At 39.7% G+C, this 22,665-nt stretch overlaps 1 protein-coding gene across 2 annotated transcripts in view; it reads right to left on the minus strand.

The window, feature by feature from the left end:
- Positions 1-4,707: 4,707 nt before the first annotated feature.
- The window catches only part of efna5b (ephrin-A5b), a 93,789-nt gene continuing 75,831 nt past the window's right edge, over positions 4,708-22,665 (minus strand). The window contains exons 3-5 of one of the 2 annotated variants that reach the window (XM_058069727.2): positions 8,220-8,285; positions 7,837-7,917; positions 4,710-6,420 (exon numbers count right to left, since the gene is read on the minus strand). In XM_058069727.2, coding sequence (XP_057925710.1) covers positions 6,299-6,420; positions 7,837-7,917; positions 8,220-8,285 — 269 coding nt within the window. In that variant the 3' untranslated portion in view covers positions 4,710-6,298. Of the gene's footprint in view, positions 6,421-7,836; positions 7,918-8,219; positions 8,286-22,665 lie in introns of both variants that reach the window. The other variant, XM_058069728.2, reaches the window with a different exon arrangement.

A 22,665-nucleotide genomic window follows, 5' to 3' on the forward strand; every position in this document is an offset into this window, starting at 1 on the left:
GAAGGCACAGAGATTGATTGACAATAGTCTTACCCAATCAGGACGCACAAAACACCCCACGTTCATATGCTGTATATTAAAAAAAGCACAAAAATATTCTGCAAAAGGTGAACCGCCATGTATTACATTTTGTTTTAATTTTAAGCATTTCCCAAATTTATCCTGAAAATTTACCAGAAAGTGCCAAATGATTGCAGTTTCCATCCCCCTTGATATGTTTTTTTTTTTAGCTTTTTTTTCCAACTCTGTCATGATGTCTCCTTCAAATAATCATACATTCTGACCTTGAATTATGTCCTGACTGTAAAATATACCTTGCTTATGGGTTATTTCTGGCGCGATAAGCACCCTCCCCCCGCAATAAATACCAGGTTGACGAAGTTGATATGGCTTGGAGGCCTTTTAAATATTACACCCCTTCCCAAGCCTACCACCAGTGCTATCACTTGAATATCTATTCATAAATAGGGGCGGCATACTGTTATGTGTAATTTATGACCTTTTCACACCACTGGAGCGATGAAGTGAAGACATCATGCAGAACCGTCAGTCAAACCAAGCGTTTGCATGGAAACACAACTGAACGCGACTAAAAAAAAAAAAAAAAAAAAAATTGCTTGAAAGAGAACCTTGATGTGTCCTTTTCAGAATGGCACAGAGGAGCACTCTGGCTCCTTCATTGTGATCATAATTTGATGGTACATGGAGGAGACATCTTGACATCAAGCTATGATTTGCAGCCACGTAATGACTGGCAGCACATTGGTTGTCTTTCCACACACACCTGCATCTCCACAACTCCCAGCAGGAAGAACAACTTGAGGCTAATTGGCTCATCATGTCGAGTGTCTTCTTGCATAAAGCGAGTCTTCCAAAGCCTCCACATTTTAGGAAAGTCATCGGAGAGCTTCGCTTCCTGTGTGTCATTTGGGCGTTAAAAAAAAAAAAAAACACAAGTATGCTCCATCCTCGCCTGGAAGAAGATGCACTTGTACCCCTTTAGTGTTATTTTAATCAGCCCTTCCTTCCACTTTTAATGCACCTCCCTAAAAGATTAGCATCGCTGGGGTCCAAGTGGCTTACCAGGGGGCCGTCATCCCCCTTTACTTTGGCCCTCTAGGTGAGATGGCTCTCAGTCTAATTAGTAGAGATAATGGACGGTGACGCTAAATAGCGCTGATGGGGTCCAGCAGAAGGTTATTAGGTGTCCTCATTAGCGGCCCAGCAAAGGGAAAGTCTTATTCTGATCCTGATGGATGGACGCTGGCCCTCTTAAGTCTGTCTTAGGAGACCTGTGGATGGCTTGGCATCAATACTGAAACACGTGTGTGTGTGTGTGTGTGTGTGTGTGTGTGTCCACGCTAAGACATAATGATGACTGAGTGTCACAGGAGTTTGTTCATTCTCTCGATTAGGTGGAATCTTTTGCTGATGAGCATTTGATTTAATGGCCTAACAGACGCCAGCACATGCTTTCAATCACCATATATATTAGCATCAGTGGCGTTTTTATGCTGGAAACAATTTGCGGGGTGTCAACCACTTAGTGGGGCTAGGATAAAGAGCATTCTTTCTCTATTTTGAATCCCAATTCCAGTAATAGTATTTATTATTTCTCTCATAAAAGTACAAAAACATTTTTGTATCATAACATTGTAAATGTATTCTTTGTTTTATGTTTCCCATATTCTCACTTTTTTCCTTTACTTTTTCAATTTTATGCAATTTTTTTTAATATTACTTTTCTGTTACTGTTCTTTTTTCCCCATTTTTGCTGTAGTTTTTTCAGTTTACGTGTGAAAAATGGCAATAATAAATTATATAGTATACATACTATAAATCGTATACTATAAATAATACTGATTACGACTACCATGTGAAGTTTTGGAGTGAAAAATATAACAGCAATAACAAATACTATTACTACGATCACTACAAAACTGAAAAAAAACAACAAAAATGCAAAAAAAACCCTGTATTTATTTTTATAAATACTAAATATTAAGAGAAAAAAACAGCATAACATTGAAAGATTAATAAGTAATACATAATAGTATCAAATCATATGGTAATAAAGTTCAAAGAAAAAAAATATCCAAGAAGGAATTTGAAATATTTGGGAAAAAAACAGCAACAAAGTGTAATCTATCACTGATATCACAAAGCTGAGATTGCGGTTGTTGCTTTTCTTAAAATGCAGATATAAAAATCTACCTATGTACATGGGTTGGTTTTACAATAGTATGTAAAAGTGGCCCCCGCATTCTTTGATTTTTCAGATATGGCCCTCAGTGGTTTGGACACCTCTTGTACTTGACTGGTGGAATGGGAGCTTTTCCATTCATTACCCAGAATAATACATCCCTGAATAAAAGTATTACAGTGTAAAAAAAACCCCATCATAAATCACCATGGTAATGTTTTTCTATTTTATTGTATTACTCATAGATGCTCAGACACGTGTATATACAAATACAGATACTTTTTTTTTAAATCAATTTTTCCGTTGTTTATATACTGTAAAAGAGCAGGTTTGGAAATTGTTGCCCACCGATGACAAAGTAGGCCAGGGTACAAAGAGGAAGGACAGCGTGGGATGTGATGTGGTGGATGCGACACAATCACGAGAAGACTAAAATGAACCAGGGCCACACGGCCTGGCGGTATGCTTTGACCCCTGCTTATTGTGGAGGAAGGGAGTCCGGGATTGTTCTTAAATGAGCAACATGGAGGCCAGATAGGAGGAGGGTTGAGGGTTATTAAAAAAGGGGCTAAGAGAAGTGAAGGGCTTGTTTTGTTTGACCTGTAAAAGCACAATGGCGGAGAGCGTCTAAGGCATGGGAAACGCTCTCGGCTGCCAAAAAAGAGGGGAGTCGCTTCCCATTTACGGCGGCAGCACCACATGAGAAACACACACACACACCAAAGTCACGCTTTTGTAAAACTCACGTCCATGTATGCACTCCCTCTGTATGCACTCCTCCAAAGAGCAAAGTAGAGAGTCAAGTCTTTCTCAAGGAATAAAAAAAAACAACATGGCCGTACCCCACTGCAACATCACAATGTTTGGTGTTTTTGTACAGCACTTACAAGGCTCTGTGACATCACTCCGATTCCAGGGATGCAAAATAATGCACAATATGAGCTAAAAAAACAAAACAACCTAAAACACTGTAAAGAAAATAAGCAAAACACCCCCCCCCCCCGTACATGTCATTAAGTTCATGCGCATGCCACATCATGAAACTGTCCACTTCTTGTCTCATGCTTCCCCACGCTAAAGGCAAAAAAAAAAAAAAGGCGTCCAAGAAAGTCCAAAGCATCCTCCTGAAGAAGGCGTAGGTTGTGGTCTGTCCAATGGCATGTGTGTAGAGCTCCGACGTCGAAATATTAGCTTCATTTGGGCATTGAGGATTGCAGCACAATGCATTGTTTCAAAGCACTCAACAAAACCCAGAGATATTACCAGATTCTATTTTTCTTTCTTTTTTTTTCTAGAAAAAGACATAACCAAATTAATACTTTAATATCAAACACTATTTACAACAAGGAGTCCTCCCTAATAATAATAATAATAATAATAGTCTTAATCATCATCATCATCATAACAGTAACAATTATACAGTTTTAACAATTATTTTTTTTTCTTTTGTCCTCCAGAAGGTACAAAACAGACGCGAGAAGCTACCACTACATGTTTGATGGTTGAATACCTCAGGATACACAGTATCCACTTTTTAAAGTTGATCCTCATTTCCCAGGTTAGGCTGTGTACGCAATAAAACGCGGTGATCGAAGCAAAAACCAACTTAAGTAAGAGGCAGAGAGTCAACTTGAAGCTGGTTTTGCGATAATAAGGTCTGTTGATCTGCCGAGAAGCCTTCATTCGGATTATTCAATAAATGGTCTGCAAAGCCACACAGACAGCGCTACAAAAAAAAAAAAAACACAAAAAAACCCAACAACAACGACAAATGGCAAAGATAAAGGCGGTTTTGCATGGGGAGGAAGGCAGACACATTACGAAGGAGTATTAGGGCCACCTCGAGAAGAAACAAAAAAAAGTACAATTATGAGAATAAAGTTGTAATGTTACAAGAAAAATGTCGCAATAATAAAAATAATGATGCTGATTGCAGGATTGATAACTTGTAGGCGTCTTAAATATGAACTTGAAGTGGACTATGATGAGAAAAGTCAGTTATAGTCACAATCACAAGGAAAAAGCATTTTTTCCTGTACAAAATGTCAGAATATTACAGAAACTGTTTTAATATTTTGGGAATAAAGAGAATAAAGTTCTAAATGTAAAAATATTACAAAAATTAAGTCCTAATTTATTTTTTTGAGAAAGATGCAACTGTTTTTCTTGTCATGTCTTGGAAAAAGCACCACTTTATTAGACATTTTTATTAAAAAATACAACCTTCAATAATATAGATATTTTTCCCAGAACATTACAACTTATTCTTATGTTGTTATGACAGCATAAGATATTTGTCCTATGTAGTGTGGCTCTAACACGCCTTCGTACTTCAACACACTTTTGTGATTCTTCCAGAATTGATGTTAAAATTGCAATTATGGATTTTTCTCCACGCTCTTCTACCTCACGTGTCTCCGGACCCCTCCCTTGGAATTCCATTTATTTCATTCACCACTTCACTCAAACAGCAAGGTCATTGGTGCCTTAAAAACCCCCCATGGATGAAATCTACACCCCTACTCATGAGACCCTCCTCCCTTGCCCCCTTCCCCCTTCCTTCAAGGCTTCCGCTGTCTATTTTTAATACCAGAAATAACTCCCCCTTGCCGCAACATGGGGTCCGCATGCCTGTCATTTTGAACCTCATTAAAGAGTCACTTAAACCAGTAACACTAGGAGGCCCAGGCTGGACATACGTTTTTTTTGTTAGCACACAGGTCTCTGACAGGAAGTTGTTTCATTGGGAGGATTCTTGGTATTGAAGTTGAAGCCGAATGAAGATGACCGTCCTTACACAGGGACGATATCATTGATTGTAAGTGCTATTGAAGCAAGTAAACACAACAATGCCTCAGTGCTGTAGAAGCTGCTGCTATTAGTCTTCTCTTCGTTCTCTATCATTATGGCGTTAAGTTCAAATCTTTGGATTTGAATATGCAAGCTGGCAAGGAGAAGGACTGCCAGAACAAAGCAGAGTTCTTTGTCCAGCTCGCTAAACACAAAATGAGTGTGACCGCCGCCGTGAAATTGCGACTTCTAAAAGACATCGATCCCCTGTCTCCAGGTGGGAGTTTGAATTTCTCCGTTTTATGAACGTAAACGGCTCGCTTTTTATTTTTCACTAGTGACAGGCATAATAATCAATTTGTCGATGAACTGATTGCTGAGTGTCCTATCCATTGGGTGTGGGTGAGTTAGTGTCAGCTACATCCACCCGATGGCAACTCCTCTTCAGTAGGAGAACTGTCATGGAAGCAGGAGTTCAGAACATTCAGGGAGAAACAATATTAAAAAATCGATTTCACTCAACAGCTGATCCTCCACCATCTTACTGAGTGCCGTGGGGATCAGAAGGTTAAAGTGCAGGCCGCATACAATCCCCTCCCCCCCGCTGTGGTTTCCTGCTTCAACCAAGGGTGGCCAACCTCCAGCCAAGAGCCGTATACGGACCGCAAGAGCAATTGATCTGGCCCGACATGCAATTCTAAAAACACAAGAACTGTCATAAAAAGCCCCCACCCGCCCCCTCCCAAATAATAAAAATGTGCTCAATCTTTGCACAATGAACGACTTGGATGGCACCCTGACTTCAATTAATTACACTTCTTTTGTCATCTCTCATTTGCTGGATCGATAATCCCGACACAGCTGCTTCTTGCAACGTCTCAAGACAGCTAGCTACTTGTTTATGTACAAGTCCTTCCCTAAGCGCTACAGTCTTCACTTTCCTACTGCTACTGAACACAACTTGGTAAGAATTGTAGAGACTTGAGTCCGTATCTGTGTGTGTACTGCAATGATGAACCATGACGCTGTTAAGGGAAAAACACCAAGTGTCAAAAGTAAAAAAACAACAGGATTTGGCATCTTAGGTTTGCAACAAAAAAAGGGGCGCCATATCCCCCGCTTTTCTCCCCCACCACTCACATCTTTAAAACTTTGTCAGGGGGCGGAGGTGACAGAGATTCCTTGGGATGTCCAATCAAGCAAACACCTGCAAAATCCCGCCCCCCCTTTCTTTGCAACCTCGGGCAGATTCATTCAGGCCACGCTGGGTGTAATAAATGTGCCCCTCCGGGACAGGCGGGGGCGCTATAAGAGTGCTGCCAGGCAGAGCAGCAGTGACGCCACAAGTTGACTCGATATCGGCAGGCGCGGAGATGCGTTCGTTTCCTCGCTTCGGGAGGGCTCGGCTGGTTCGTGGCTTGTGTCGTCTAAAAGATTGTAAAAGGAAAAAGCAACAGGGTGTAAAAATACATTTCAATATCACAAGCAGAACAAACCAATCAAGCGTTTAGTTGTTTAAAGCTTTTCTCTAGGGATTACTGGTACACATTAATGGCTTTATTAGACATTTGGTGGATTAGTGGAGTCTGAGTTGCCATATGAACTTGAGTTGCTATATAACACTGTTATTCTCCCTGCTAAGTGGACACCTCCTATGAGCCGGGGAAAGAAGCTGGACCATGCAAAGGGTTCGTTAAAGCAGACATAACAAAGCTTTAGAGCAGAAATGTGTGTTGCGGGGCATAGCTAATGTTTTAATAAGCTTCTTTAGGCAAGCGTAGTGGAGGAATGAGGCATGCAAGGATAGGAGAGGATAGCAAGGAGAGGAAGGTGGTCATCAGTCACGTCCGCATGTTGTCTTGACATATCCATATGCAATGCAGCTATCAACCAAGGTCAGAATTAATCATTAGGGTTTGCAGTTTGCATCATATTAAGGCTTTATTAGTGTTTTTATTTTTGTAGGGAAACTTAGCAAAATCTATCATCTAAAATGTAACACATAAGCACGTTTCTGCTATAGTAAACAATCAACAAACTATGGCGGGTCTAGCTGTGCTTGGTAGGTCGTGTACCACTGTGTGGAGGGTGCCAACAATGCTAAGGTTGTTTCGGCTACCGGGCACCGCACCAAACTCTATCAACTGGTGGAAGACTCTCAAGGCTGTTTCCCTGAAAAGTGGAAAAAATCTGAAATTCCACACCTTCCATGTCAAATGAAAAAATCTGACAACGGCAACTACAAGACTAAATAAAGTACTGCAGTTGGCTGCACGGTGATGGGTGGTTAGCACGCAGGCCTCGCAGCTAGGAGACCCGAGTTCAATTCCACCCTCTCTGTGTGGAGTTTGCATGTTCTCCTGCATGTGTTGGTTTTCTCCGGGTACTCCGGTTTCCTCCCACATTCCAAAAACATGCTAGGTTAATTGGTGACTCCAAATTATCCATAGGTATGAATGTGAGTGTGAATGGTTGTTTGTCTATATGTGCCCTGTGATTGGCTGGCCACCAGTCCAGAGTGTACCCCGCCTCTCGCCCCAAGACAGCTGGGATAGACTCCAGCGACCCTCATGAGGATAAGCGGTAGAAAATGAATGAATGAATGAATATACTGTAGTTTCAGTTTTGTTCAGAACATTTCAAGGAACACACTTATGTGTTGAACACACTTCAACACTTATTACTGTAAGTGTGATATCGTGTTTGATGCGAAGAAGAAGAAACATGTGGAGAGGCGTACGAGCAGCGTGAGTAAATGAGCATCATGCGGGGCTGTGAGAGGAGAAGACAAGACAAATGAATGAAGTAGAATCAAAAAACAAAAAGCAGGAAGCCATACTAACCTCGTGGTTCTAACGTATTGTCTACTTTGTCGTTTACATCAAAAACACGGTCATGTACACCTATAGTTCTCACACAGCTGTCTACAAACAGAAGATAGGGAGAGTGAAATCATCATTATTAGATGTACATAAACGCCAGATAGACATTTGAAGGCCCCCTCTCAGCCCCTGTCAAGCAACAAAGCTCATGGCAACAATCAGATGATGTTTTGTCCTGTTTGTGTGTGTGTGTGCGTGTTTTTAATAAACATCTTCTTAGCGAGTAGCAGCACTTTGTGAGACAAATGAAAGCGGCATGTCGGCACAGTGAGCACAAGCCTCATCTCAGACACAAATTGTCGACTTCAACGGGATCCGTTTACAAAGCCTCGCACAGCACTTACTTGATGGTCGGACGAAAACTTTCAGCTTCAGGCAGGTTTTCTTCCCGTTCTCAGCCACGGTGGAGGCTGAAAAATACATGCAAAGTGGAAGAGGGGATTATGGAAGTGCATGATACGTCACACGCACACTAGGTAAAAAGAAATACATACATACAAACTAACCATAGTACTTAAAAGGGACATATTATGCTTATTTTTCGACCCTTTGTATGGAGTTATGGACCTATAGAGCAGCTACACACAATAACTCGAACAGGCATCGTTTTAGATCTTCCAGAATCTGCACCTATTCCAGCTGTATTTCCTTTCATTTGTACTTCCTGCCAAAACAATCTGTTTTAATTTATTCCACCGGGCATGCCCACTCCTTTTGAAACAGAACCCTTCCTTCAGGGCTAACTTCCAAATCTTTATCTGAAACTTTGGCATGGTTTAACACGAGAATACAGCATTCTAACTACATTTATAGGTCAGAAAAGTGGAAAAAGCATAATCGGTCCCCTTTAAAACTAAAATACCTTAAACAGTATAAGACATGTTGCTATTAATAGTACAACTTTATAATAATATCTTCATCCTTGATTAATAGCTATGTAATACAATTTTTACATTATTTTTTAGAAACTAACTAACTCCTTGTAATATGAAAAATGTATTATAATTAAATCATGAGTTAAATCTTACAAATTTATTATAATTAAATGATGACTTACATCTTGTACTATTACAACTTAATTATTGGAAAATTAAGCCTTTTTTTCTTTTAATATGAAAATGTTTATGAAAAAATGAAAAATTTAATATGAAAACTCCTAAAAAAATTGTTATTTTAATCTTGTAAAGTTAGTACGTTTTACTGCAATATTTTTTCCCGTTTTTTCCCGTATCAAATGTATAATATTTTAATAATTCTTTAATAATTCTAAAAAAACATTTTTTTCTGAAACGTTCTCCGTCAAATGTTGACTTTATTTTATGAATTATTTTTATGTTATTTATTCTGGTAAAATTCTGACTGTGAAATTACAACTCTATTAGTTATTTAATATAATTAATATAATAAAGAAAGCAAAGTTTTGAACCAGCGGTTCATTTAGACAACAAAAAAGTATTTAATTATTGTTCAAAAATTTAAAAAAAATGCATCCAAAATCCAGATAAGTAAAAATTTAATAAATAATAAAAAAAACTAGTGATTTTTTTCTGTCCAGTATAGTACAGTACGTAATGCAAGTATGTGTAAATTGCTGAGCTGTGACAAGAGGCTGTATGAAATGCTCTTAAAATCCCTTCTGTGATTCTGTGATTCTGTGTGTGTGTGTGTGTGTGTGTGTGTGTGCGTGTCGTCCACTAATGGTCATGCAGTGAGGCACCAGGTGTTGTCTCCTGTAAGATGAGGATGGGGGGGATCAAACACATGTCAGTCGGAGAGCGGCGAGGGCACAATGTGTGCATCCATCACGATGAAGGATAGTAAAAATACACAACAGTGCTTTGTGTCAGGACCTTGCATTAAACACACACAAAAATCAGTGCGCTGATGAAGAATTCTTTCAGTTCCTGATGCTTATGGGTAAAAATCTCCTGCTGATTTGCACATTTCTAATTTAATAGAAGATCTTGCAGACGTTTCGTATCAAACGATTTCTATAAATTTCCACAGCTCATCAAGCCTCCTCCTCGCTGGCTTTATCCCTCACCACCGCTCTGTTAGCGTTAATGTTGCCGCTACATCAGCTTTTATCTGCTCCTCGGTCACGTGTCAGCATGCACGGGAGGTGAATGGAGTTCAAGATGCTTTTTTTTCCCCACAGTACACAGCCGGTAAGGCGAGGCCTGATTATCGTTATTTCTGCAGCCGACGACACGCTAATGAACCTTGAGATCCTTCCACTGTTGCACACGATAGGTAACGAACATGCACACACGCCAAGCCTCCAGATGTCTTATCTTCATCATCATCACCATCGTCGTTGTTGAGTCATGGCCATCGACACGAGCTACTTAGGGACAGCAGCTGCTCATGAGAAAGAAGTATGGCGGCGGCGAAAAGGTTCCAGAGCATGTGTAGGAGTCTCTGTCATGATAGTGCAAGGAAGCTGCTGCCTTATTTATATAACACATATTCTTCAGTTAATATGTTACAAAAACATAACAAGAGGGCTCTTTAAATGATCCATGCATGAGGTGAAAACGTCCCACAAAGTTGGAAGCATACAATTGTTTAAAAGGTCTTAAAAAAGATGGAGAATTAAGGTGGAAGGTGCAATCGGTAATGTGCATACAATTGATTTGTCCATAACAGCTTGATATGATTCAATGAAATATATTCTCCCAAAATGTTAAGATATTCCATTAATTATTATTCCATTAAAAGTGGTAAAATAATATTTAAACAATATTCTTCTTATATTCAATATAGGTTGTATGTTACTAGTTATAGCATTACAAGTATAATACTATTTTTAAATATTTATTTAAATGCAACTTTTTTTTACAATATATTCTATAATTATATTTAAATATTTGATTTAAACCATTTATATGATGTACTGAATTTCATTTGATTGATTATATAGAACTACTTTGAAATGCAAATGTATACATCTTTTTGCTTATTAAATGATATAGAATTGTTTTTATTCAAATAGATAATTCATTATATTTGCTAAATTATGATATTAAACAAAGCCACAAAATATATTAAAATATGAATACAATAATTTGATTATTTCCTATACAGTAAATGGGGGCAAGCCGCTCTTGGCTTTGATTCAGGGATTGTGGGAAAAGTCCACTTGCTAAGCCCGGATGTGCGGCTGTCTGGGATGCTCCACATGACTGGGATGTGTTGTTGCCTCTACAAAGGAAAGATGACGCTTTGGCTCCACATGCCTGTCTTGTTAGCGGAACCTCATACTCTGATGAGGATCCGTCCGCCCTGAGCCCAAACGGCCCAGTGCCTGAGCCTGTTTATTTTGGATTAACATGCTGCACAGGGCCGGCTTATTGTTCTTGTGGGCTCTAACATCAACACCTGCTATTCTGGTTCCCATCAGGCCCAAAAGCCTCTACCATCAATCCGTCCAGAATGAGCTTTGAGGAACACAAGCCCTGGAATGGTGTCTCAGAGATGGGCAGGAGGAGGGAAGAAAGGGGGTGGGTCGGTATGGATGCTGGATCGGGTTACTTCTTGAAGCCCATAGCTGGTAATGGCCGCTCCCTGCAGTACGCTGCATTATGCATCAGCATTAAGGCAAATGGAATGAAGCAGAATCCAATTACGGCAGAACAAACAGGTGGGCTCAAAGCGGCTTAGGTGCTGTATTGTTTCAATCACACACACCAAGCCAAGCCTTATTGCATCTGTAATGTTATCTGGAAAACACATTTCCTTGACCAGTCCTTTGGAAATTCAACCAGACACTCTTCTGCACTGGTTGGAAACCCAAAAGGTTGCACTAATTCCATTCAGAGGAATCATTTTCTACATCGAGACTAATAACGCTAAAAATTAGCCTTTTGAATTTTTCACAGGCTTTGCTAGCGTTAGCGATGACAACTAATGTCGACATTTACACATAATTCCACATCAGGCATCTGCAGTTCTTTAGGGTGTGGCACCAACGTGAACACGGTAGGAGTTCTGACTAAAACTGAAATAATCAAACTGGTTTTACTTCTGTTTTTCTTAATTTACCACATGAAATGGCCACATTTCCCCAAACAGCTTCCACTCTCATAAACGTCATGCCTCAGGAAGAGTTCACCTCGAATAGTTCCTTCGGGTCTTCCTACCCGTTTTTGAACTACAAGGATTTAAAGAATATATCCGCTTTTTTGGTTTTTGCATATAAACTTTTTTCTTACATTTTTTCTGTTTTCTTTATAGCATGTTTGAAAAAGATCAAATGATTATAATTTATTACTTTGAATTAATGGTTAAATTAATTAAGTAATGGTGCCTGCTCTGGCTGAAATGATGTCCCCTCTGCCTCCCACCGGTGGACAGAGGCAACATTGCTGTAGCTTCCATTCATTTTCTATGCCACTTGTCCTGCTTTGAATGTTTTGCTTGGATACCATGCATTATGGGAAAATGTTAAAATTGTTTTTTTTTAAGTTATATTAGTATATATATTTTGTTTTGAGTGTTAAGCTGCTGTCTGAGTATTTTAGTGTTCTTTGTCAGATGACACCATGAGTCACACTGTTGTACTGAGTAATGACTTCCTGCAATTTCCAATGAGTTGACAAGCTTGTCATGATTTCACTGATAGCTTGTACGTTTTCTCACTGACTCGCGAGTGGTACCGTATTTAAAGTATGGTACCAGTACTTTAAATATTAGTTGGAATTATACAGTACAGTGAGACGCCAGGAGATTTGAGCCAGAAATTAGCTGCATTGCCATATACGCCACAGGTTCGAAGTGTCGAAATGTCGCCTCAGAAATTAAAGTATTCTATTCATAGGGGCCATATCCTACATGCCACCGTGCCATGTAGGATGAATTGTGACCATGTCAGTCAAAACACATTGCTGTTATGTTTGTAAGAATGGCATTTTTCTGCTGAAGCTCTTTTGATAGTTGGCATAGTGCGGGTTAAAGAGAACAATGCGGAACATTCCGAATCGGCTGGCTGTGCCAGCTCACAGGAGAAAGAACAGCATGTTGGTTTTGGCTTTGAAAAAATGCCGGGTTGTTGTTTAGGAACTGCAGATTCCAGGAGTCTGGGTTTAAATAAACCAGTGTCCAAGAGAGAGCACCAATACACACAAGATGTTTCCTTGCAGACTTCTTTTTTCTGTACATTTCCATTTACTAATGAGATAGTTTGCTGGTAGAACCACAAGCTGATTCTCTCTCTCTCTCTCATACTGTAGCTCCAAGTACAGATGATCACCTTGAATCTACATGCATACTTGTGCTTGTCTGCAAGCTGTGCAAAAGAAGGAAGATGGAAGAACTTCCACAGTGCTGAGGCCCATTAAGCAGATGCTACTTGCGGTGAACGCACAATAGGAGGGGAATGATGAAGTAGGCAAAATAAAAGGACTTGGAGTTAGGCAGCTGTGGAAACATGAACGTCTCCCAACATCTTGTAGCTTCTGGCAAACCAAAGTTATCACTTGAGCTGCTGTTGACAAGGTGAAGAGGTCAAGCCAATAACAAGGGAGAAAGAAACGAAAGGAGAATAAACCCCAAACTTGTAGAGGAGGCACTTTTTAAGGAATTATCATATCCCACCAGAGTAAGTTAGGGATAGAGGTCACAATTTTAGTAAGCTCTTCTTCAAATTTTGTATTTTTGATACAAATTATTATTTCCAGTGCAACCTCAGTTAGCATCCGCCCTTTTTTTTGGTACAAAATTCACGCCAGCCTAGAATCATATTAAAAATAAGGGTTCGTTTGGGGATCAAAGCAAGAAAACTACTGATTTTAGAGGCATCTGAGTCTTATCAAATATTTGTCATAAAATGTGGCAGTTTCTAGCGCCCTCGTAATTTTAAAGCAATGCTCAGACCAAAGCATAATATGTAGACTCTTGACTCGCGGGACTGATTGATTTGACAAAGTTGACGGGGGACCAGACTACATATTTTATACATATAATTCAGTCCACCTGGAATTACTGTATCTGTGAAAGTGTCATGCAATCTGCTTATATGTGCTTGTGTCCCTTTTTTCAGAAGCACTGAAAAATACGGACGGGCCGTATTTAAACAGCTAGCAGGCCGGATGTGGCCCCTGGGCCGTAATTTGACCATCACTGGTCCAAACAGAGCTCCTTCAACACATTCACGCTTTCATATTCAAATCACAATAAATACCCCTGTGATGATTTACATGCATGAGATGGAGTTGGAACTTCTGAAAGCATCCAGGACACAATAAATCCCAGCAATAATGCTTCATCGCTGCTCTTAAGTCTACCATAGCCAAGAATCAAAATATTGTTGTTGTGGCTGAATGTGCAAGACTGTGCAAGTGTGCATCGATAAGTATGATGACTAACAACAATTTTATGGGAAATAAGCAATAAGCAACTTATTGCATGTGTGTCTATGGTTGTGTTTGAGGTGAAGAGGAAAGAATGAACATGATATCTGCGGTAGAACACCCGTCTGTCCCTCCATCTATCAGAATTATAATAATGTACTCCAGACAGCATGCATCTGCGTTCATACGTCACCTGTATACGGCATGCAGCACAAGCAGACGTGCGTGAAGTTTTGAATCACATAACTAACATGCTGTCATCTCACTCGTGAATGCCAATGACAGCCTTGATTCTTCATGTGAATAGATGACACTCAGGTTCCATTCTTTGTGTTGCCAATGGAACGGTGACTGCTCTTTGTCACTATTAGCCAGCCTCCTACAGTGCTAACAAAACAGACTCTCCACAGATTGACAGTAATTTGCATGGCAAATCGCCTATAAACCGGAATTCCCTCATATAAATATTGAGAAATGAATTATAATACTTACAAAATACAATTTAAATTATGCCGGATGTGATAACAATCCCATGCAAATCTGCCCTCTAGTGGCTATAAGAAGTATAAGGATGGATTTAGATCTGATTGGACACTAAGTTTGAGGTAGTGTCTTGGCATCATTGCTTTTCCATGTAATTAGTCCAAAAAAAATCCTATATCAAACATGCAGTGCAGATGAATGTCTGATGGCAGCTGTGTGATAATTTAAATATTTCCAGGTTTCAGTGTGTGTTATTGGTATTAATAGTCAGCCCGTCTGATGTTGCATTTTGCATATCAGCTTGCCGCTTTTTCAAACTAATTAACATCTTGGAAAATGCCATTTTGTATTATGGTACAATAGTAAAAAGTGTTTACACTACACATAAAAGAGATTTGGTAGTTAAGGATTGAGGATGTTGCAGCATGATGCAACCAAAATAACAAGCGTGTGGTGAAATAAAAAACCCCATTAAAGTGTCAAAACAGCACCTCCTTAAGAGGTCCTTGACATGATTCCTCAACTTTGCTTAAAAAATGTTCTACATTGTTTGTAAGTATGTTCTACATTGTTCAAAACACTTCTCGTGGTAGATTGTTAAGGTCATTAAAATAGCAGTCATGCCAAAATGTTGTGTTGCTGCTGGATGTTAATGGTATCCGAGTTATACTATAAGTTTGTTTTCTTTTCCAAGACAACAATGGATGAGGCAAGTTCACAGAACGAGAGACAGATGGACGCTCACATCAGTTCCGTCCTTTGCAATGACTTTTTCCACTGACGACTTCTTTAAGGGAACACCTTAACAAGAAGCATTTGTCTTAAAGTACAGTAGAAACACATTTAGAAAAACAAAACTAATCTGCCAGTACACAGGAAGGAAGAGAGTAAGTCATGTCTTGTTTACATAATGTCTTCTAAACGCTATTCCACAATAACAACAAGGCTGCAAAGCGTTATACATTGTTATAGAAACATCTTTTTAGAACTAACTGCCTACTGTGGTAGGCAGCGGTGACAACGGCGAATCAACTTGAGGCCACATGTATGGCCATTAAGACTCCCGTAAGTTGATTAAATAGCCGATTTAAAATAATAATTAATAAAAGGATAAGCAATTTTAGAGTAATTTCCGCTGACCATTCTGTGCTTAAAGGGATGTTCGGATTTTGTATATATGAAGATGTATGACTTTCCCATCAGCAGTGTAGTGCATCAACCGTGACCTATGCCCCTTTTCGTCCCGTGAGCTGAGCTCTGGTCAGTTTTTGGTGTTTAAGAAAGTAGTTCCGGCGAGTTGGTGGGGTCACTTTAGCTCTGCGGTTGTCATCCACGCATGTAAACACTCTGAAACACATTGTTGATGCACTATACTGCTGATGGGGATGTCATACAACATCACCTCAAAAAATCCCAACTCTCCCTTCAAGGCATATTTTCAAACACACCTCTCAAGTGTACCTAATGTTGTGACTTGTGAGTGTCAGCACCTGACCACATCATGTAGCTTCTCAACTGGGCTCACTTATCTGCTGCTGTGGTATTGGATTCCTGCCCCCTTTTCAGATTAAAATAACTCAAATACAAGATTGTGTCCATAAACATGCTTGCATCAGCATTCTGGGAAGATGGCTTTCACTTAAACCGCCGCAGCTCTGTGATCTCTGAACTGAGAAGTGCTCCTGCTGTCCTCGCTTATCTGGCTTGTCTGTCTAAGAATCTCAGTCACCCACTAATGCTGCCTTTTGCTGGAGTGCCAATGTTGTATGCACTAGTACTGTATGTACGTCATTTTGATCATTTTTATGATTACGTTACTAATTATGTTTAAAATTGACTACTGATTTGGAGCATTTATTGCGAGCTCCGCAGATAAATCATCACATTTTGCTCCATATTTGGTATGTTTACAATTTTGTATAGTGCCACAAACAGGTTTACCCACGACACATAGAAATATAAATGTTGCATAAAAATACACCTGTCATGAAGTGTGCAGTTTATTTTTCAAGTAACGCAGCTGGGATGGCAGCACCCTAAAGCACCCCCGCGACCCTGAATGAATGAATGAATGAATGATGAAGGCTTACTAAGCAGTTTTTTTTTGTCAGATACAATTTGTTAGCTACAGAGAAAGACAGTCAATAAAACATTTCAATAAAAATTGTAAATATAATATGTTTTGGGCATTTTTGCTGAATTTCAAGGCCGACAGAATATTGTGTTTTAGGACTACCTAAACATTGAAACTATGTAAAGAAACTTTAGACCCTATTCTTTCATCAGAAAAAAAGAGTTTGTTTCTAGCCTTTTTAGGTCTTTATGAATCAGCACTAGTACATAAGGTGGTTTCAGTGAAAACACCAGATTTTGACCGAAAAACAGAGAAAATGAGCTTTTTCTGCAGAGAAGCAAATCCAAGCAGAACGGCGACATCCATCTTTTAGTTTTAGCGACATCTCAAACATCGGAACAGATTTAGTATATAACACAAAACTTAACACAAAATAATCATCTCTTTCCAGATGTTTGCATGTGTTTGAAATATGTACAGATTACCTATTTATAGAAGAACAACAACGGCCTCACCAACATGTCCCATCCTTTGCGACACCCACAGATTCACAGCCAGACAAAGTCTGTGCCAGTGTAAACTGCATGTACTTTTGTCTCTGCTGGATTTGTCACCATTTCCCTCTGTCTGCGGGCATTTCTGCAACTTCTGTCTTCTTTTCATATCCAAGCTGTTGCTGCCGATCGGAGGAAAATAAAACTGTTGCCCCCTGCTGGGACAGAAATATATTGCCTACAAGTCTGAAATTCAGACACAAAATGTGATCTGAAGCTCCCGTGTTGGTGTGACATCACAGTAATTCAACTTTAGAGCTTATTCTTACGTTCAAATGTATGAACTTTCCTATCTTCAATGAAGATAAGCGGTGCTGATTGGAATATGTATTTAGAACATTCATTCAAAAAAGAAAACACATGAAATGTTTGCGGGCGGCACGGCGGTCTAGTAGTTAGCGCGCAGACCTCACAGCTAGGAGACCAGGGTTCAATTCCCACCCTCGGCCATCTCTGTGTGGAGTTTGCATGTTCTCCCCGTGCATGCGTGGGTTTTCTCCGGGTAGTCCGGTTTCCTCCCACATTCCAAAAACATGCTAGGTTAATTGGCGACTCCAAATTGTCCATAGGTATGAATGTGAGTGTGAATGGTTGTTTGTCTATATGTGCCCTGTGATTGGCTGGCGACCAGTCCAGGGTGTACCCCGCCTCTCGCCCGAAGACAGCTGGGATAGGCTCCAGCACCCCCGCGACCCTTGTGAGGAAAAAGCGGTAGAAAATGAATGAATGAATGAAATGTTTGCAAAGTAGCCTGGTATTAAACAAATAAAAGAGGATGACCTCCATCTGACTACATTCTCAATGTCCTGCTAGAGTTGATTAATCTCTCTTGTTTATCGCTGCAGAGAAAGACATGTCTTATTTAATTTCTTCAGATGCAACAAAAATCACTTCTCAAAATCTTGCAGCCAATTGGAGGGGCAGAAAAACATCATTAAGAAGCGCTTTGACGTCTTAATTCTAATCCACAAACGAGAGAGCAAATCAATCATGCCACTGACAATACATTTTTCATCGGTGTGTTATGAGAGAGGAGAAAAGGACGATATTCTGATATGAAGACCGTTTATGCATGCATAGATTACATGTATGCATTCGACTTCAAATGAAGACCAGCGGGTTAGTACGTGAGGAATTATTGATTGAAATCTAAGCAGCAGTCAGTAGACATAATGTATGCCATGAACGCTTTAGATGAGCTTGTTTTCACTTCTATACGCGAGGCCAGCATTTATGGCTAATGTCTGCCTTGTGCATTCAAGTAAAGCGACCTCTACTTCAGGACACATTGATATTTGTGTCTACTGCAGCTGTGTGCGGCTAATGATGCATACAATTTTCTCTGTTAGCTAAGCCAAGTTACATGATGCACTCGTACAATGTCGGCAAATACGCAACAAGGTCTCGGTGTAACTGCCTATCATGGCTTTCATAATGGGAATGTGAGCAACATTAGTACTGGATCATAAGATGAGGCTTGAAGGGGTGATGCTTGTTGGTAAATTGGAAAGATACGTAGGTCATTGATTATGCCACTATGTGCCAATCACATAGATTGGACTCCAATAGGTGGACTCCTAGCATTACATTACTGTCTAAAGTTGATGTGCATAAACCATATACGGTAAACCCTCATTAACGTGGTCAATTGGCTCCAAAACTGACCGTGATAAGTGAATCTCCGCAAAGTAGGATTCCTTATTTCTTAGTGAAATATTTTCACAGAAAACATTTTTACGACCTTCTAAATATGGTTTTTAACATTATTAGAGACATGAAATAACACCCATATAGTCACCTTCACATTTGTTTTACCCAATGTGGTAGATAAGAGTAAATAATACTACTAATAATAACTTGATGGAGTGAAGTTTGGAAATTCTGTATTGTTAACTGTATTGTTACTTAATTGTTACTTAATATTGTTACTTAACTTACTTAATTGTCGGGTTGATTCCGGTTCAGATTTTCATTTTGATTTTGTTCCTAAGGATTCTCAAGTCTGATGCTTTTACAGGGTAATAAAATTTGCACGGCAGAAGCCCTTCAACTTGAATATAAATGTGATTCACGTTTCTTTTTACAGGACTACACTTTTACAGAAGATGTTGAAAAGGAGTATACTACTTTGTTTGCTGCCTCAATGTTGGTGTAAGGTAGTTTTTTTCATCACATGTAAACAGGATATAGCCCAAAGCTTATTTTGAAGGCTAGAAGTGTGTAGTGTGGGTTGAGAAGGTCCTTTGATAACCGAGCTAACAGAGACTGTGCAAATGAATTCCTTGATTGTGACTGCTTAAAGCAAGCCCAACGTAGCGCATCAGAGACAAGATACTATGTTATTTCTGCGGCATGAATGTGTGAACATCAATCACTTTGGTCGTGAACCATTCTTTGCATGATGCCATTGTGTTGCAAATGTTGAAGTTCAGCCAAACGTCTTCTTCTTTTTGATATTGGTATGTCTTCCAATCAGAGAAGTAGGTATCAAAAATAGCAATTGAAATGAAAACATTTGAATGGGAGAATGGGAACGTTAGTCCCGGTTCACATCGATGCTCGAGACTCGATACCCGATCCTGCATAATTTATCAATTTTCTAAAGTTTCACGTCACAGATGTAGAAATAGTTGCATTATTACAACTCTTCTCACCTGTTGTTTAGCAACAATTGGCCCGAACGTGACCTTGTTAATTAAACCTAGCGAGCATATAAGCACGCACTAGCAAATGGTGAGTGTCCTGAAACAATATTTAACACTCAGATGACCATAACACAAAGCCAGCAGACCTGCCGGTGGCACACAAACAAGATTAGCTGCAGATTTTCTGCAGCTGCGGCATTCGGTTGTGCTCTTTTAAAAGGATTAGAGATGAAAGATTAGAGATAATCAAGTCTAAGCCACTGTTTTTTTTTCTCATGTTTTTCCACCATCTTAACTTTTGAATATTTACAATAATGGCATATTAAGTCCAAATGTAACCTGAGAGAATAACAGCGTTTATGCTGCCTGTGTAGTGCTTTGGTTGGATAGTTGTCTTTATGGCTGGATGATTAGGATTAAATCGGCGAGCGCAGCCATAATGCTAGAAACAGACATAGCAGATGCATGGGAAACATACATGTGGCGTTGCCATCATGTAACGACCTCTCTATCTTCCTTCAGCTCTACATTCTGTCCACCAAAGAGACAGTCCAATCTGTCAGCCATCGTCCCGCCTGCTTTTTATGGACATTGGAGCTGGACACAATGGCGGCGGGAAATCACATGTCAGACGACTTCATGCTAGATGACTTTAATATCCGCCGTGGTAGCCAGAGAAGCTGTATGCTGGAATCATTCAATAGCCAATGAAGCCGCGGGCCACTAAACCAATACGGCGGTGCGGCAGCCCAATGGATGTGTTCCACGGAAGCCTTGTCGGTCGCAGTGTAATTTAATCCGGCCCTCAGGACAAGCATCTCTCTACTGCAAAAAATAAACGGTACAAGTCGAGACGTGAGCAAGTGGATGACGTGTGTAACCTGGCGCTAACCCCGACCTCCATTTTTCCTCTCATCTTCATTAGCATGACACTCAGTGCAATTTGGGTCAGGATGACAAGGGAAATATTGCATTTTTTTTATAAAGATAAATAGCCAAATAGTGCATTTGTAAGGCCTCTATTGTCGGTTTTCCCAGACCCATTAAGGGATATTGGAGATGGAACACGTACACATGAAATGAAATAGGGATAAAAATCTAGGGTTATGAGTCGGTTAACTGCTTCACAAAAAATTGCCAATCTACAATAAAAGCTTCACAGACATTACAGTGTTACCACAAAATTGGAATTCCACAATGGTAAGTTTTCAGGGAAAAGGTCAGAGGTTAGGGGGTTGCAGTTAGTTGGATGTAATCAAGTATCCAGCAGAAGTCCAGACAGTGGAATCCCCACCTAACGTTAGCTGCTAGCTGGCTGCTATTCATCCTTCTTTATTATTTTTTATGAAGTGGTTCATTTTTTAAAATGATGTCAGGTAGCATACTTATTTGTCATTAAATTTAAGCTACTTTTTATTCTAAAGCCAGGGTGGCCACATTCAGAAATACTGTATGAAAGGTTGTAGGGGCCTCAAATGGCCCCCAGGGCGGCACTTTGGATACCCATACTAAAGCACTGTGAGTAACATATTTAGTTAACTAACTCATTTACACACTCTGTCAGATAAGAATGTCAAAATGTTAATTCACTTTGTCTGTACAGATAAAAACGATTTTAGGTTGAAGACAGTTTGAAATAAGTACAAAGTCAAAGGTCAACCAGCGCTAAGTAACGAATTCCGGTCAACCTTAAAGAGCCCCTATTATTCAAATTTTCGGTCCTTTGTATTAAGTTCTGGACTCCTATAAATATTCAATAACCTACATGTTAATCTTGCTATTTCCGTTGTGAAATATAACATTGAAAGGCCTTTTTAAATGTGTTAAACGTGTACTCGAATGTTAAAATATCCAGTCTGAAGGAGGCGGGGAAAGTGACGTCTTAAAAGACGTCTCCTAAAAGACAAAGACAACATCCAGGAAATGCATATAAGGATTGTTTGGCCCTGCCAGCCCTATACCATTGTAGTTACTTATGCCGTGTGAAGAATGTTACAATTTATCACTTCCAGTGCAACATAACATTTCATCATTAACACAAAATGCCCACAAACCTTCAAAGTTTCTCGCCAAATAGCTGAATCAATAATGCATAAAGCAGACCTGAAACTAATGGCACCCATTTCAGAACATGAATGTGCCATCAATTTTCTATTCCTCCATCAAATTTGTCATACGGTAGCAACGAAGCCCACTCCTCCATGTCCCAGGAGGACAAAGTCTTTCGTGGGAGGAAGGAAGACAACTTCCCTCCATCACCTAATTTACATAAAACCCAAATTTCCCAGGTGGTGCCTTAACTTTGCCTGAAAAGACTTTTTTGGTTCAAAAATAGATACTCAGATGTATATGGATGATTTCCTTACATATCGATCACTGTCACATATCAAATAGCTTTTTTTATTGAGTGGTTGCCTATTTAAGAGGATCAGTTCTCTATCCATCACATTAATGTAACATAGCAAGGGTGATTAGAACGCTTTTTAATTAAACATGCCATATGAAGACATTACGGATGTATTAAAGGATTAGGAGGCCATTCCAACTTGAAATTCTATGAATCCACGGTCTATTTCTCCTGAGCCACAGAGGTTTTGCTCCCCTGAAACCTTGTTCAACTTGAGATAACCTCGCTTTGACTCCGTTTCTAATGCCAACACGACTCAGACAACTGAACGTTTAAC

Source organism: Doryrhamphus excisus, linkage group LG3, assembly GCF_037039965.1.
Source record: "Doryrhamphus excisus strain RoL-2023G ecotype Guam linkage group LG3, RoL_Dexc_Guam_v1.1, whole genome shotgun sequence".
NCBI lineage: Eukaryota > Metazoa > Chordata > Actinopteri > Syngnathiformes > Syngnathidae > Doryrhamphus > Doryrhamphus excisus.